This window comes from Mauremys reevesii, linkage group 2, assembly GCF_016161935.1.
Source record: "Mauremys reevesii isolate NIE-2019 linkage group 2, ASM1616193v1, whole genome shotgun sequence".
NCBI classification, from domain to species: domain Eukaryota; kingdom Metazoa; phylum Chordata; order Testudines; family Geoemydidae; genus Mauremys; species Mauremys reevesii.
In genome coordinates, this window is record NC_052624.1 from 227,530,695 (window position 1) to 227,546,762 (window position 16,068).

A 16,068-nucleotide genomic window follows, 5' to 3' on the forward strand; every position below is an offset into this window, starting at 1 on the left:
GAAAAAAAATAGCAGGTGCTTAGCACCCACCAGCAGCTCTGCCTATCAGCTCCTCCCTCTCAGTCCCAGCGCCTCCTGCACACTATGATCAGCTGTTCAGCAGCGTGCTGGGGAGGAGGAGGTGGAGCGAGGGCAAGGTGCACTCGGGGGAGGGAGCAGAATGGGGGCGGGAAGAGATGAGGCAGAGTGGGGGCAGGAAGAGGCAGGAGTGGGGTGTTGAGCGCCCCCAGGGAAATGAGGAAGCCAGCGCCTATGCCTGGGGTGCTGCTCCATCCCAGAGCAGGAACCTTCACACATAAGCTGGCCAACTAGGGCAGTGGTTCTCAATCAGCGGTACATGTACCTCAGGGGGTCTGCAGAGATCTTCCAAGGTGTACATCAACTCATCTAGATATTTGCCTAGTTTTACAACATGCTACATAGAAAGCACTAGTGCAGTCAATACAAGCTAAATTTTCATACAATTACTTGTTTATAGTGCTCTATAAACTATACACTGAAATGTAAGTATTATATTTATTCCAATTGATTTTTTATAATTATATAGTAAAAATGAGAAAAGAAGCAATTTTTCAGTAACAGTGTGCTGTGACACTTCTGTATTTTTATGTCTGATTTTTGTAAGCAAGTAGTTTTTAAGTGAGCTGAAACTTGGGGTTATGCAAGACAAATCAGACTCCTGGAAGGGGTACAGCAGTCTGGAAAGGTAGAGAGTCACTGAACTAGGGTACTGAGATAGGCCCTGTTGGTCAGACTGAGGACCAGAGTCTGAGGAGAGCTACACAGACATTGCCAATGGAGGGGTACTGTGATAGGTTCTGTTATACTATTGAAGAACTGAGCCCGGGGAAGGCTACAGAGAAAGGACACACCCAACTGAGGGGTACTATAATAGGCCCCATCTATCTGTTTAAGAAGTGATAGTGTTATCAGTTGAGTTATATTATTGTTCTTAGGGTGTGAACACCTTTTGGTATCACTGTCCTAGCAAGGAGAAAACACCTACACTCACAGATCCAGACCAACAAGCACATAGCTGAGAAGATATAGAAACATGAGATCAGGGTGAAGAAAAATGTTTAACTGTGCCTGGACTTTCTCTTTCCATTGCACAGTAGCTCCAAGAAATTAGAACTTGCTGCTTCAGCTGACATTTCAGCAAGTTGTTTTCCTCCTGGAGCACTCTCGGTATTTTTCTGGCCTTCATAGAATGTGCAACATGTCCACAGCTCTTATGTGCCACCCCTAACATATTTACAATAACACAGCTAAGTCATTCATTCATGACTAAGTTAAACTAGCATTCACACCTTCAAAGCATGCTGTGTCTATAAACCCCATAAATTATGCTGGCTCTGTTATCTGATACAATGAATCAAATTCTTGGGTGAGTCACAATCTGAATTGGTGGGGTGTCTCATTCATCAGGTTTACCACAGCATCCATTTTAAAAAAATCTTTAATTTACAGCACTGTGTATTTCCCAGTGGAACAGCTAGGCAGCATAGCCAAACTTGACTGATCCACTATTCGATTTTCTACCTATCCCTGCAGCAAGGTAGGAAAGTTTTCTTTTGGCTGGAATTAGATGGGCTACATCCTGTAAGGTAACACTTAGAGGTTTTGTATATTTTGATTCAGTTCTTGGGTGTTTCTCCCTGCTTATCTGCTGGGAGAGAAAAGTGGAGGAAGAGAGAATCTTTGAGGGTGGGCACTAGTGTGAGTACTAGATTTCTCACATTGGCAATCAGTACTCATTCATTGCTGGTGAGGGAGTTAGAGGATTTTTAAAAGTGTTTTTATTAGACTAGTCTCTGGTACAATTGGAAAAGGAGCAGGACCAGAAATGATCAGGGAAAGTTGATTAACCAGAAAAGCTCCAGAGATTTACTATGGGAGTATCAAAGAATGATGGATGGGTAAATCCAGAAAAGACCCTTCAGCTTGAACCACCTGCATTTTGTAAAACTGCTTCCTTCACTTTCTCCCAGTGAGTAGGGCCCTAGAACTTATAAGTTGGAGTTGTGACCCACTCTTCCTTGTAATTTTTTCCTTTCTGTTTTCTCTGACAGCAAGACTAGGCTTTGATCCAGACTGAAAGCTAATTGCTCTCAGTAGAGAGAGTAAACGTCTTTGTTATACATAAAGAAGCTGGATGGAAAGTTAAAAGGGTGTGCTTTCATTAGATTTTGGCCGAGGCATTGAGATCGATTAGGAATGAAGTGAAATGAAGGGTTTTGTTTGTCCCAAAAGACCTTTCAGACAATACCAACACAAGGAAGCTTTTATTTAAGATACTCTTCCCCAGAACTGATTTCAACATTTGGTCAGACTCCCAGACCTGTGGTTTACTTAATATTCTGCAGGGAATGTATGCAGCCTACGCAAAAATAAGGAAATCTGAACAGTTTTTGCTCAGAACTAAATTTGGTATTGTTAAGATCCTGAGTAAGTGACATTGCATTATCCGTTTGCCACACAGCACTAATTGTAAGTAATGAAAATCCATTCAAGTAAAACATTAAGTCCCGATGGACTTTTAAAGTATACTACTGGCCACCATTCAAAGAATGACACAGCTAGGATTATAATTGATGGAGTCTGCCTATTCATATGCTGTCTGCTACCATATATAGCTGAACAGTTTTTTTCAGATAATATTCTGTTGGTTCACCCTGTTTTATTTTTTTTAAAGGAGACATTTAATAAAAGCAATCTCTCATCTTGAAGCAGTATGGTGATAAGGGTGATCGCTGCCAGGTATTCTGCTGAAGCAGCTATGTTGCATAAACAGACATTCTTTAACTAAAGTTTAAACTATTTAAAAATAACCTCTTGCATGCCCTTTATTTTCACTACCTGAATATGGTTAGTGTCAGAGGTGTAGGACCTGACAGTTGAGGCACCAACCAGAGCCTACAGATTATGGGATGGGTATGTGACCAATTAACATGTTTTTAAGCATGACCATTTTTGTCAACACTGGGTGCTAATGGTGTTTAAAAATGTTAGTTAAAACTAGTTAATTAACACACCACTCATTTTCCTAGTCTAGACAAGCCCTTAGAGGCAGGATGCATGTATTGTTACTGCTCATTTTCCTGAGTTCCACTTTTTCCCCAAACATACATCCTTGCAATCCACTCCACCCCGCAATCAAGAGAAGCCAGCAGAAGACACCCTGCAGTCAGTGGAGTTGCTCAAGGGTAACTGAGAGCAGACAGTGGCACACTGACTTAAGAAACAGCTTTCTAAGGTCAGATTTAGAACTTTTGGCCCAAATTTTTCTTCTGCTGTATCAGTGTAAATCCAGAGCAACCTGCATTGAGTCAATGAAACAAAGAGAGGAATTTGGCCCAGGATCACTTTACGAGCCATAGGCTGTACCCACACTGCAAAGAAAACCGACAGCACCGTGTCTCAGAACCTGGGTCAATTGACTCAGCCACACTGGACTCAGGCTGCAAACCTAAAAATAACAGTGTAGACATTCCCGCTTGGGCTGGAGCAGATGCTCCGAGACTCTCCACTCTTGCCAGGTTTCATAGCCTGGGCCCCTGCCTGAGCAGGAATGTCTACACTGCTATTTTTAGCCCTGAACCCTGTGAGCCTCAGTCAATGGATCCGGGCTCTGAGATTCAGCGCCACGGGTTTTTCTTTGCAGGCATACCCCTCAGTTAATGGAGTTACTGTGGGAAATGGGTTATTTTGGAGATTTTGCCTTAGTAGTAGCAGCAATAAAAAAAAGTCAAATACTGAGATGTTTTACTTGATCCTTACTCAAGCAAACTCCCTCTGATTGTCTGAGTAAGGGATAATGTGATTTAAAAACTGAAAAAAAGTCATGATTTCAGTCATATTCTAAAATGTCAGTGAACTGCATTTTCCTGTGTAGCCACATGGCCAATATGGATGAACTTCACTCTTATGCAGAGGTCTAGCTCAAGGCCTATGCACCACTTAAATCCCTCAAAACAGGGCATAGCTGGGACTATTTTGAGGTCTTAAATGAATGCAAGAGGCACAGAGACCTTGAGCTGCCTTCTGCACAGGAAGAGTTTCACTCAGTGTAAAGAAAACATACTGATTTCTGCTTTATTCATGTAGGCCACTTTTTTTTTTTGCTCTTGGGCCATGAATATAGTCTTTGGAGGGACATGAAATTGTCGAGTAGCAGCCTGCATAAAGCAGCAGGGAGACTGCAGATTACTAAACTGGCTGTCACACTGAAGCCCTAATGTCATAGGTAGCATTCTAAGGAAAGCTTTTTACTGAGTGTTAGGTATTATATAAAAGAGCAGAGATGTATAGGTAGGAAATTAGGGTGACCAGATGTCCCAATTTTAAAGGGACAGTCCTGATATTTGGGCTTTGTCTTATATAGGTGCCTATTACCTCCCACCCCATCCTGATTTTTCACACTTGCTATCTGGTCACCCTATAGGAAATGCACAATAACAAATTCTACTCTGTATCTGATGTGTTTCTATATCCTTAGGGAGATGAAGCTATTTCACCCCTCACTTCTCATTATGTTACATCATTCTGCAAATAGCCTAATGTAACCTTACACAATCCAGTGCCCATGTAACAATACAGCAAAGATCTGTAGAAGAAAGCAGGATTTTACATAATTAGATAACATCAAAAATATGCACAGCTACCAAAAAAATAGTTATTTACTGACTTTGTAAAAAAGGGTAAGTACGACAAAGTTCTTAATTCCAGTAAAGCTTGTTTATGATATACTGAAGTTTTTGTGTGTGGATGATATGGAGACTGGTTGGTGGCTGTAAGCAGAAAGCAGAATGTAAAACTTTGAAATACTCCAGGTAACTAATATGCACTAGCGGTCTATCCACTTTCCACTGCCCTCCCCCCATATAAATCAAACAACTACAGGACAAAGTCAATTTTCCTGTATTAATGTGAACCTTGTAAAGATTTAACTGGTGTTTGTGTCTAGTGTTCAATGAACCGAATCCTGAGAGGTGCTGAGTACCTGCAACTCATCAGATTAAATAAACCCTGAGGTTCTTAGTTTTACTCAATCCTTACTCAGGCAAGTTGTGTGTACCAGAGCTGGAGCGGCACTGAGCAGCTGCTGAATTCAGTAGGAGTTGCAGCTGGTCAGCATTTCTCAGAATATGGCCTGTTGACTTCTGCTATAATTTTGCTTGAGTAAAACCTGAATTAAGACCAGGTGCTCAGCTCTGATCATGACTTGTCCCAATAGGAATTCCTGGTGTTTATTGAGGGCACGATCCAGTGCCTCCTGAAGTCAGTGAGGAAAGTCTGAATCATATCCTAGGTGTTTAGCATGTTTCCAAAATTGCTTTAATGTGATTAATATGATCTGAAGTGAATGTTTTAGTTATTCATTATTATTTTTAGTAGAGGCCCCAATCAAGGCATGGGACCCCATTATGCTTTGTACTGTATAAATACGCAATCCCTGCCCCCAGAAAGAGCCCTAGTCTAGGAGATAAATTTCAGATAAAGGTTCATTACTTAATAGCAACAGGAAGACGTTATAAAGTGTTGAATCGACTTAAGACACCATTTGAAAGGCATATGGTATAGATTGCTACGACCTGGAGAAAGCGGCCCTTTTTCTGAGTAGCAGTACACCCCGTGACAGAGGAGTGTTTCAAAGGCACAAGGGGAAGTTAGTTGCCCAACTTCCATTGACTTTCAGTTGTGTGCCAGACTCCCCTTTCTGCCTTCGAAAGTCTCTCCCTACCATTCTATTTTTAAAAGCTCTTTTTCAATGAACACTGGAGCTGAAAAGTTTGTCCTGAAATATCATAATGATACAGTATAGTTTTGCAGCGCACAGTCAGGCTGCTGTTACAAAGGGAAGTGAGTTGAGTTATACAAGCAACAACTTTCTCTGGGGGTTGAAGTAGAATTTAAGAATTTCCCTTTTTACCAATCTGATAATAATAGGTCTAAATGATTGTATGACTCGGTGAGTGTCAGATCTTAAAACATTCCAGGTCCGAAAACGCAAGTTTACAAGTCCATGCAGAGCTGCATTCTCACTATTGCCTCTACTCCACCCACAGCTAATTGTGGTGTCTATTAATGACTCTTGAAAAGACCCATGGCTGGCCCAGATCAGCTGACTCGGGCTCAGAGGACTCGGGTTGCTGGGCTATAAAATTGCAGTGCAGATGTTCGTGAAGGGGGAGGGTGCTTTAGCCAGGGTTCCAGCCTGAGCCCAAATGTTTACACTGCACTTGTAAAGCTGCACAGCATGAGCCCCACGAACCCGAGTCAGCTGACCCAGGGCAGCTGCAGCTGTGCTGTGGGTCTTTTATCGCAGTGTAGACGTACTCTCCGAGGTTTTCACCAAGCAGAGAGCTAGTAGACTGGAGTTCTGTTGAGCATGGCAAAATGCATGGAGTAAAAACTTAATACATCCAAAACCAAAGGGGGGTTGTAGGAGTCTTGAAGTTTGTGCCTAAACTGGGAAATACCATCATGCTATAACAGGTTTTAGCCTGCATAATATTAGATATGATTTGATGTACTACTTGATGTAGTTTCATAGGGCTGCCCCCTGCCTGGAGTGCTCTCTTGTGACAGACTGCAGCATAACAGGCAGGCCTGCCTCAATTCCCCTCCTTCAGAGTCGCCAGAAATAGTCCACAGAGTATTCCCAAGTATAACTATAGCCCTTGCGGGGCTCATTTATTACAGAATCTTGTGCACATAAATCATAACAAAAGTCCCACAAGAATAGTCCAGACTTCCCCCAGCATAATCCAAACACTACAGGTAACATCCAGCCCCGGCCTCCCTCTCCAGGCCCTGGCTCCAGTAGTGTGATGGAGCTAAAAGACACTGGAAGAGCATTCCAGCTCCACTACACCACTGTGCCCCATTCCTGCAGCCTGGGGACAGGGAGATGCTGCAGTTGAGGACTACACCACTGCCTGGCTTTCCAGCACAGCTCTTGTGTCCCTCACTGTGGCCCAGTTCTTCAGCGCAGCCCTGGAGTCTCACCATGCCCTAGCTATCCAGCATAGCCCAGACCTGTCCTTGTACCAGGACAGCCCTTCCAGCTGGAATGTAACCGGGCTTTTCCCATTGGGAACCCCCCACAGCCTCTCTGTTGGGAACATTCAGTGCCCCTTCCTTCATTCTCCCTGGCCCTTTCACTCTGGGCTAAGCTCTCTGGCCCTGAGATGTCAGTTGGTAAATTCCTCTGCTGGTCCCGTCTTCAGCTGTCTCCATCCCTGGTTCTCTGGCTTGGTGACAACAGCCAGCAAACCACTCTCACTGCTCTTCTGCCTCAGCCTTTTCCCTGGTCCCAGACATACAGTCTCCTAGTTCATTCCTTCCTCTTGCCAGGGAGGGCCTGCAGAGATCTTTCTGCAACTTTCCCCAGAGACTCTTCCAGTCTCCTGACCAACTCTCACCAGGACTGTCCCTCGGTAGGCCTCTCCCTGACCTTTTATAGCCCCCAGGTGATGCCTCACTCTCATAACTGGCTAAATGAGAGCACCAGCTCTGGCACAGGGGAGCTGGACCTACTTCATTTACTGGGGCCAGCCACCCTGTGCCACATAGACAAAAGACAATTGGCTTTAAACTTGTGTCAGCAGGCAAGGTCTACAATGTGTTAATTAATGTGCATCTCCTAATGTAGAGATGACCGAGTAATTATTCTTTTATTCTTCCCAATTCTTTTAGGTCCCAATCCACCAAAGCACTTATGCATATGCTTAAATTTGAGCTTGTGAGGTGCCCTGTTGATTTAAAGTTAAGTATGTGCTTAAGGCCCTGATCCACAAAGTTATTTAGGATCCTAACCTTCATTGTGTCAGTGCCTATGTACCTTTGTGGATCTGGGCCTAAGAGCTTTGCTGGATCAAGCCCATAGTCTGGAACCAAAATGAAATAGTTGTTGGAACATCAGGTGGAAGTGATCCATCTGGCTGATGCTGTACAGTAAGATAAATGATAGAATAATAAGGCAGCTTTAGAGAAGAAATCAGAGGTGAGGTGGGTGTTTTTATTAATTATTTGCCAGACATTTAAGACTATGTGCACTAAGGGTGTATATTAAGTGCCCTAGTGGGGACGTGGGTGCACAAAAACGTGCATGCATAATCATTATTTTTAGCTGTTCTAGCATTTCAGTTGCAAACTTTTCAAACGTGGATTCCCTAAACTTAGGCATCTCAATCTACATAACAAACCCAAACAAATGGCTTTATTTTCAGAAGTGCTGAGCACTTACCACATCAATTGAAGTCAAGCAAAGGGGAGTGCTGGGTGCTTAACACTTATAAAAATCAGGCCACTTATTTACTGTAGGCATCTGACTTTAGGATGCCTACAGTCAGAAGTTTTGGCCAAAAGATTTTACACACATTATTCAGGTCTGTGGGCCAGAACTTCATCTGAGGATCTGACTGTTGTGTGTCTAATTCCTTATAATGTGCAAATCTAAGAGAGACTAGGTGGGTGAGGTAATAGATTTTATTGGACCAACTTCTGTTGGTAGAAGGTACAATCTTTCAAGCGTCACAGAGCTCTTCAAGTCTGGGGAAGTAACCAGAGTGTCTGAGCTAAATATAAGATGGGTTCTTGCATTTTCTCAGGAAGTAATGTTTAGTCTGGCTTCCTTCTCCTTCATATTGTGAAGTTTCCCAAAGTTGATCCAATAAAAGATATTACCTCATCTAAGTTGTAGCCTTGTTGATCCCAGGCTATGAGACAGACAACAACACGGCAGACACACCTGTTTACTAAGTTTAGGAGACAAATTTTCACTACAACCTTGCTGAAAAGAAACTCTAGTGCTTAAATAGGTAATTATTCCTCCAGGTCTTCCACTAATTTTTGCACTCTCGTTCAAGTGCACAATAGGTTTACTCACTGGAAAGCATTGTTCATTGAAAATTTAAATGTAAATAATATGACCAAATTTGTACACCACATTTTGAACCTGCAACAGAGATGCATCATTTTGATAATCTTGTCCAAATTAAGAGACTAGATTAATCTGTCTTTCAAGTTTTAGGGACAGATTCTTAGCTGGTGTAAATTAAATTACCCCCATTGAAACCACTGGGGCTATGTCAATTAATACTAATTAAGGATCTGCCCCTTAAAAATAAACTGAAAACTTCAATTAGATATAGAAAAAGAAACAGGAAACTACTTGTGTTCATGTCCACAAGACTTTAGGACTTGTCCTATAGTGGTATGACATTGTCCAACTAGACAGTAACTGGAATGAAGCCCATTAGCCAACTTATACATAACAGACCATCATTTCTCACTAATTCCAGTATGGATTTTAACATTACATACTTACAAAAATTGCTTGGAAAATGCTAAATAATCATCCATCCTATGCTGTAGTTCTTCATCAGTATCTGTGATATGTTGTCAATACCTGTACATATGTTTTCACCATTATTTTGATAACGTTACATTATGCAACCGTTAGAAATGGTTGAGACATATTTAGTGTTAGTGTTAATTCTACCATCCTTACTCATTTTAAATAATACCTTACTTGCAAACAGTCCCATTGAAATCAAGTATATTTCTCACAGTTGGATACTCTTACTCACATTGTGTAGTCTCCTACTGTGGGAAATATATTTGATTTCATGTAAGAATTTAAGGCCTTTTGAGCTATGCTTTTCACATGGGGTGAAATCCTGGCCCTATCGAAGTCAATAGCAAAACTCCCATTGGCTTCAATAGGCCAGGATTTCATTCATGGCCCCTGCCCCCAAAGGCTTTTCATGTTCATTATCTTTCCTTCTTTCTACTTCCTGTCAAACTTTATTGATAGAAAGAAGCTAGTATTATAGAACCGTATTGCAAACATAATCCCAGCTTTAAAAGATGAGCTTTTCTTCTTCCCCTTGTAAACATTTTCTTCTCATACAGACTGGGTCTGAACCATCCCCTCAAGGACAAGTGGAAGACGTTCCAGTGAGCAGTGAAAGAGCTGATGAGCCGGCTCGTCATGTCTTCTCTTTCTCCTGGTTAAACTCATTGAATGAATGATGACTATCATTCCAGCTGGCTTTGGATGTGCTTACCTAAGAGGAGCCATGAGGCAGCAAGTGACCTGGCTGGAACCAACAAGAAATAGTCCATATAAGGGACATCTTGATCAGCTTTAATTCCAAGGGCGTTATTTGAATTCCATTATACTGTATCTGATACTTTTAGATTAGAGTGATGTTTGGAAATAGATGAATAAAGGGAGTGGGAAAACTGGACTAATAGATGTCTTGATGAAATACTATACTAAGTTTGACTGTGTGTTCAAGTAAAACCTGTTTCAGAAAGGAGAATGTTGAACAGAAGCTTCAGGCTATAATTATAGTTGCAAAATTAGTGAGCACTATGATTATCTGTAGCCAGCCTGGGTGTCCTGCTGTATTTTTGTAAGTGCTTACCCAACACTGTTAGTTGAAATATGACTAATGGCATCATTTGTCAATGAAAATATGACCCCCTCACTACTCTTAATTACTCCAGTTGGAGTAACTCCATCTTTTCAACTTATTGCTAATGCTTGTGGCAAATCCTTGATGAAAGCCACAAAATTCAAAGGTAAGTCTAAAATTCCACTCAACACAACCACTGTGCTGAATTGCTCCAGCACAAGTGGTGCTACTGCATGCTGATGTGCAATAACTGAGCATAAAGGGGGTGGCAAGAGGAGCATTTCACCCTTAGATTTGTATTTTCCAGCTGTGGTTGATAGGTCACAATGAATAACACTCAAACCATTCAGAAATGTTATTTGGTGTTATATTTTATATAGCTGTAGACAATAAAGATATAGGTATAGGAAGCACTGGATTGGAACCCTTCCTGAATTATGTGGGATACTGATCTATATGTGGTTCATTATCTGTACTTCCCCAAAAGACAAAGAGAGGGTTCTGAATGAGTGTCAGCTTGTGCCTGTCTACCACAGTCTGTTATACCTATAGCTTCTCAACTTCCTTTAATACATGAAATCAACACACTCACTTTTATCATAATGAGCAATTTGATAGTAAAAGGGCAAGACCTCTGAAACCAGGAAAGACCATTCTGAGCTGAACTGTGATGAGTGTATAGCAAGTATCTCTTAAAGATTGCATTTGAAAGATTATAAACCCATGGAAAAGGCTACCACAGTGCAGAGAGAAGTGTACTACAGATATTTAACTAATGAAACTGATTACATAAACTGACATGCCTTTTATAATGGTGAGCAGATTGACATTGCATTTGATTCTGAAGGTGAAATTCTGGGAGTTTTCCCACTGACTTCCATGGGGTCAGGATTTCACCCTAACTCTCTAAGGACAGTTTAAAAAATGATTACAGAACTGAATACTGTATTTCCTAATGAGTGCTGACTGTCATCATCTCTGAAAGTGTTCAATAGTCTTTGAGAGTGATCAATATCTTACAAGGTCAGGGTCTGAGAGCCGGATCCAAAGCCCACTGAAGTCAAGGGGAATCTTTCCCCTGACTTCAATGGGCTTTGGATCAGGCCCTGAATACACAGCTCTTCTTATAGCACCATGACTGACCATGAAGACATGGTACTACAGTCAATAGCATGAAATGGTTGATTAATACATGCTAGAAGGCAGTATAGTCGAATGTGGGAGCCAAGTAATTCTTGAATACAAAGCCCAATTCTGACACCAGTTTGCAGAGTAGCCTTTGAAAAGCCATTTGCCATCAATGTTGTTTCTGTTTTTCTTCCTGTAAAATGAGACTATGAAGGATGGGTTTGAGGATCAATTAGTTAATGTTTGTAAAAAGCTTTGAAATAACAAAGCCTATGTTAAGAGTTATATCTTCACTGAACAGCAGTAAAATTCATCACCACATCCAGTTGTGTTTTTTCCACAAGATTTTGTTCTTGTTTTTTGACAAGTTATTCCTAATGAATATTTGCAACCAATACTCAGACTTGTCTTCATTGGTTTCACAAAATCCCTTTGAACTCTTTTTTTCCTGATGATTCATAAGATAATAGGAGAAAGCTGATTTCATAAATATGAATGAATTTAGTAAGGAACTGTCCGTTTCCCGTACTCATGCGAATATGAGAATTTAAAGTGTTTAACAAAATCAATAGCACTTGAGTGATTGCCTTAAACCAAACATTTTAAAAATCAGTTTCATGACACCATAAAATGCATTTCTCTGCTTGAGCGCAGCCTGCACACAGATGTATCCCCGAACTCAACGCTCACTCGTGTTAATTACAGGCCCACCAGATCCTGCCGTCTCTCCATTCACAAACTCCAGCTGTATTCAATGGGAAGTTCTTACGTACAAGGATGGCAGTGTAGGGTCCCAAGAGGAGAATATACTCCAGAGACTGAACCCTCCTTTTAGAGCAATGTAATTCTTTGGGGTTCCCATTCGGCCAGTCACACGATAGACGCTTCAGGGCATGTTACAGAGTGTGAGGTGTCATCCCTAATTAGAAACTTTCATCAAAGTTCGTGCTCCGCCCAAGAGATTGGAACATCTGCTTTGAAGTTAACACAGGACCTTATTGGGCTAGTGCTGGGAGCCCAGTTCTCCGTTCCCCACGCGCCCAAACTCCCACTGGTGTCGGGGTTAGTGTGTGGCGTGCAGGATTGGGTGTTGTGTGTGTTTAGAGAGTTCAAAAAGGCGTTCACGGTTCAGTTTTCCCTAGTGCCTCTTTCGGCGCTGTTGTGGCATTATACCCTGCGTCAGAAGTGTTTAATCATGCAGGGGATGGTTGAGGTGCTGGACACCCAGCAGCTCGCTCAAATCTGGCCTCTCGATAGACTGTATGGCGGGGTTAGCGGGAAGGGGGCGAGTACATTTATGTCTGTTTAAAGCGTTTTGTAGAAACGTTTCTTCTCATGAACAGAATTGGATTTTTCGACGTTAAGCGTTCAACTTTACAAAACAATCACCCGTGGCATTGCCAGGCGTGTGGCTTAATCCCCGCAAAACTTCATGTAAAATAGTTCTCAGGTGCAATAATTTTCCAGCTCCTTGGGGATTTTTTAATTGCATCCCTGTAAACACAGCACAGCCGCCCTCATTTTGTTTAAATGGGAGACAAGAAAAATGGGGAGGGAGATAGACTGGCTGTCTGAACGACAGGTTTTAGATTGGAGTCATTTTCTTTTAACAGAGCTGAGTTAAACAATTGAATTTGGGAGCGGAGAGTGAAAATGCTGCTAAGTACCCTGATAGATGCATTTTCTGTACATGTCGTGCATGCGGTGTTAAAGAATATAACCGGGAGAAAGCATAAATATCCCAGAGACCCTTGAACTGCACTAAAGTCTTTTTCCAGACCCAGACCCTTAGCTGTATTCTCAGGACATACCCTTAGCAGTTTCCTATAATTGACATATACTCATCGTACACCTCTCTCCTCTTGAGCTATCAGCGTGCAAGTTATTGACCAATCCTCCGTTTCATTTCAGCGCTGTTAGGGGTGGGTGGGTGTAAAAAAACCCAAACAAATAGCTCAGGAAAAGCTTTTTTTAATATATACCGAAAGGAAACCCCTGCTGAATCTAGAAGACCATAAGGCAAGAAAGTCTATAAAACCACAGTTACTTTGCAGCTTTTATTAAAAATATAAATATTAAACATTCTCTTACACAACAAAATTGACCGAGCGCTGAAAAGATGTTTTATTACGGACATGGTACAGGAAAAAGTTGAGTCGCAGTAGCTTACAGAGATCCCCCCACACCCACACCCACACACAAACACACACCTTTTCCCACAAGAAAAGTATCTCTCTTCTCCAATGGCTTCTTTGAAACCTTTCTTCCGCTGTCCCCCTCCTAAGTAGCGATGTCACTAGAACAAGTTTGAAATGGAGAAATAAAGGTCGGAAAGTTACAAATGACACTTTTCTCGTCACTGCACGGGAATACACTGCTGTGCATGCTAACCAAGGGCCATGGGCTCTGTTCAGCGTACACCCTCTATGTTAAAGCTATAGAAAAATAAAGAGATGACATCAGAGCAGCACTATGGTATATCATACTGTATCGTTTTGTGCTAACTGCAGAATCTCTTTGGCAAGGCGAGGCCGCTTCATTTCCCGATGATCTCCATCAGTTTCCTGTTGCTGTGAGCCTGCTGCGCTAACTGTTCGGCTCTGGCCATTTCCAAGACTTCTCGGAGGAGGTGGAAAGTCAGATCCAGGGAGATCGGGGGCTCCTCGGATCGCTTCTCCCTCTCCATCGCCTCCCCGGGCAGGCTCTCGGCTTCCCCCTCCCCGGGGCCCGCCGCACTCTCCAGCGAGCGCTCGGGGAGCTGCTGCAGCTGTTGCACCGCTGCTCGGAAAAAGTTGGTGGCGGGGGCGCCGGGCGGTAGGCGGCTGCTGCTGCTAGAGGCGAAGAAGGAGGCGGCGGGGCTCTTGTTGAGGTTGCCCAGCCGCAGGAAATACTCTTCTCCCAGGCGGAGCAGCACGGGCAGGCTCGGCGGCGGCTGGAGGAAATCTGGCGGCAGCGGAGCGCTGGCGGCGGCGGAGGGGCTCTTGCTGAGGGCTCTGCAGTCATGGCAGGGCAGGAGAGCAACCAGCAGGATCCCTGTGGAGACCAACAGCTGGAGCTTCATGATCAACGCCCAGATCTGCAACGGGGGACAGAAGCGGGGGGAGGGCGGGAGGAGAAGGCGCGGGGCGGGGAGAGAAAACCTGCCGCGTTGGAGTTAGACGGTCGGGACGGGAGCGCACAGCCCGGTGGGTGCGGCTGGCCGCCGGCCGACCCCAGGGAGGGAGCCGCTCGGGCCGCTGTCCGAGGTGCTGAAAGGATCAGCCGCCCCCTGCGCCCCGGGCTCTGGCCCTGCCCCGGGCTGCTCCCTTCTCCGGCTGGCGTCTCAGAGGCGCTGGCAGGAGCAAGCCCCCGACGGGCCCAGCGCCGCAGCACGGCTAGCAAGCGAGGGCCCGCTGCCAGCCGGGGCCGGGCAGGGAGCAAATGTCCCGTTTAAAGACGTACCGCGCCGTGGCTGCTTCCCAGGCCATGTTCCCCCCGCCCCCGGCCCCGAGGTCATTGCTCCCTCCCGCGGGACCCCCAGGAGCTGGCTTGCCAGGCTCCTTGGAAGTCTCTGCAGCCGCTTGCCCGCCAGAGCCGCACAGCTGCACCCGGGCAGGCAGAAGTTTGCTCGGTTGCGGCTCAGGCCGGTGATCGCTGCCTACCTCAGCGATGCCGCTGCCGGTTCGTAGGGCAGGTGGAGTCTGTCCGCACTGGGGGCTCGCGAGGTCCCGCTGTCACTCTGTCCGTGCCGCCTCTTCCCCAACTTGTGATCCGATTTTCTCCTAATCAGAGCCTGGGTGCGTGATTTTATAGCGTAGACCCTCTTCTGGAATCACGCAGCACTTGCCTAATAAGCTGACGCTTTCTTGACAGCCCGATTGCGTGCCCCGATCCACTGCTGAATAAATCATGGGGGCCCTTTCGGAGCAGCAATGGGCAGAGTTTTGCTATCACAACACAGAATCTCACATCCAATTATATCAACAGATATTTATCGCCTCGTTAGTGACGTCAGCCGGAGCTGGGTCGGGGGAGCTGAGCAGGGCGCTCTCCCATTGACAAAAATCCTTGAATGAGATTTCCCAACGGGGGCTGAAAGCAACAGCGACCGACTTCTTACTATGAAAGGCCGAGCGGGCAGAAAACTTTCCACTCTAGTCCCGCATGTGAAGTACCTGCTGTCAGCCCGGATCCAGAGCCGGGCAAGGCTGCTAATCAGATTCAGAGCTTGCACCCTGGCTTTGTCAGCCTCCCGAGCGAACATCTAGTCAGAATGATGAACTAGAGACAGTTTGTTCTAATGCCAACACAGCTCATCGCCAGTACCAATTTATATGTAAGATCAACAAGTAAAACACCCCCATATAAAAGTCCCGATAAAGGACCCCGAGGCGATATTTTACCAAGATTTCCCATCTCTAGCTCGATGAGAGGTCCGAGATGCTAATCTCCAGTTGAATCTCTTAACACACTTAGCTGGTCTGAAAATTTAATAATTGGTAACATACACTCAAGTTAAATTTCCAGTAAA

General features: G+C 44.1%; 2 protein-coding genes across 6 annotated transcripts in view; one reads left to right on the forward strand and one right to left on the reverse strand.

Moving 5' to 3' along the window:
- Positions 1-11,942, forward strand: part of TRIM55 (tripartite motif containing 55) — a 74,611-nt gene extending 62,669 nt beyond the window's left edge. For 3 of the 5 annotated variants that reach the window (XM_039525163.1, XM_039525161.1, XM_039525162.1), the window contains one exon: positions 9,922-11,942. In XM_039525163.1, the coding sequence (XP_039381097.1) occupies positions 9,922-10,041 (120 nt within the window). In that variant the 3' untranslated portion in view covers positions 10,042-11,942. The remainder of the gene's footprint in view (positions 1-9,921) is intronic. The other 2 variants (XR_005594196.1, XM_039525164.1) reach the window with 2 other exon arrangements.
- A 1,708-nt stretch (positions 11,943-13,650) lies between these two features.
- CRH (corticotropin releasing hormone) lies at positions 13,651-15,423 on the reverse strand. The gene is made up of 2 exons (XM_039526645.1): positions 15,200-15,423; positions 13,651-14,634 (listed from the first exon to the last, which is right to left on the reverse strand). The coding sequence occupies exon 2, from the start codon at positions 14,617-14,619 to the stop codon at positions 14,095-14,097; it is 525 nt and encodes a 174-aa protein (XP_039382579.1). The 5' UTR covers positions 14,620-14,634; positions 15,200-15,423; the 3' UTR covers positions 13,651-14,094.
- Positions 15,424-16,068: the final 645 nt, after the last annotated feature.

Bases quoted from the DNA above. Each gene is read 5' to 3' on its own strand.
- CRH (XM_039526645.1), bottom strand. From the start codon at position 14,619: ATGAAGCTCCAGCTGTTGGTCTCCACAGGGATCCTGCTGGTTGCTCTC.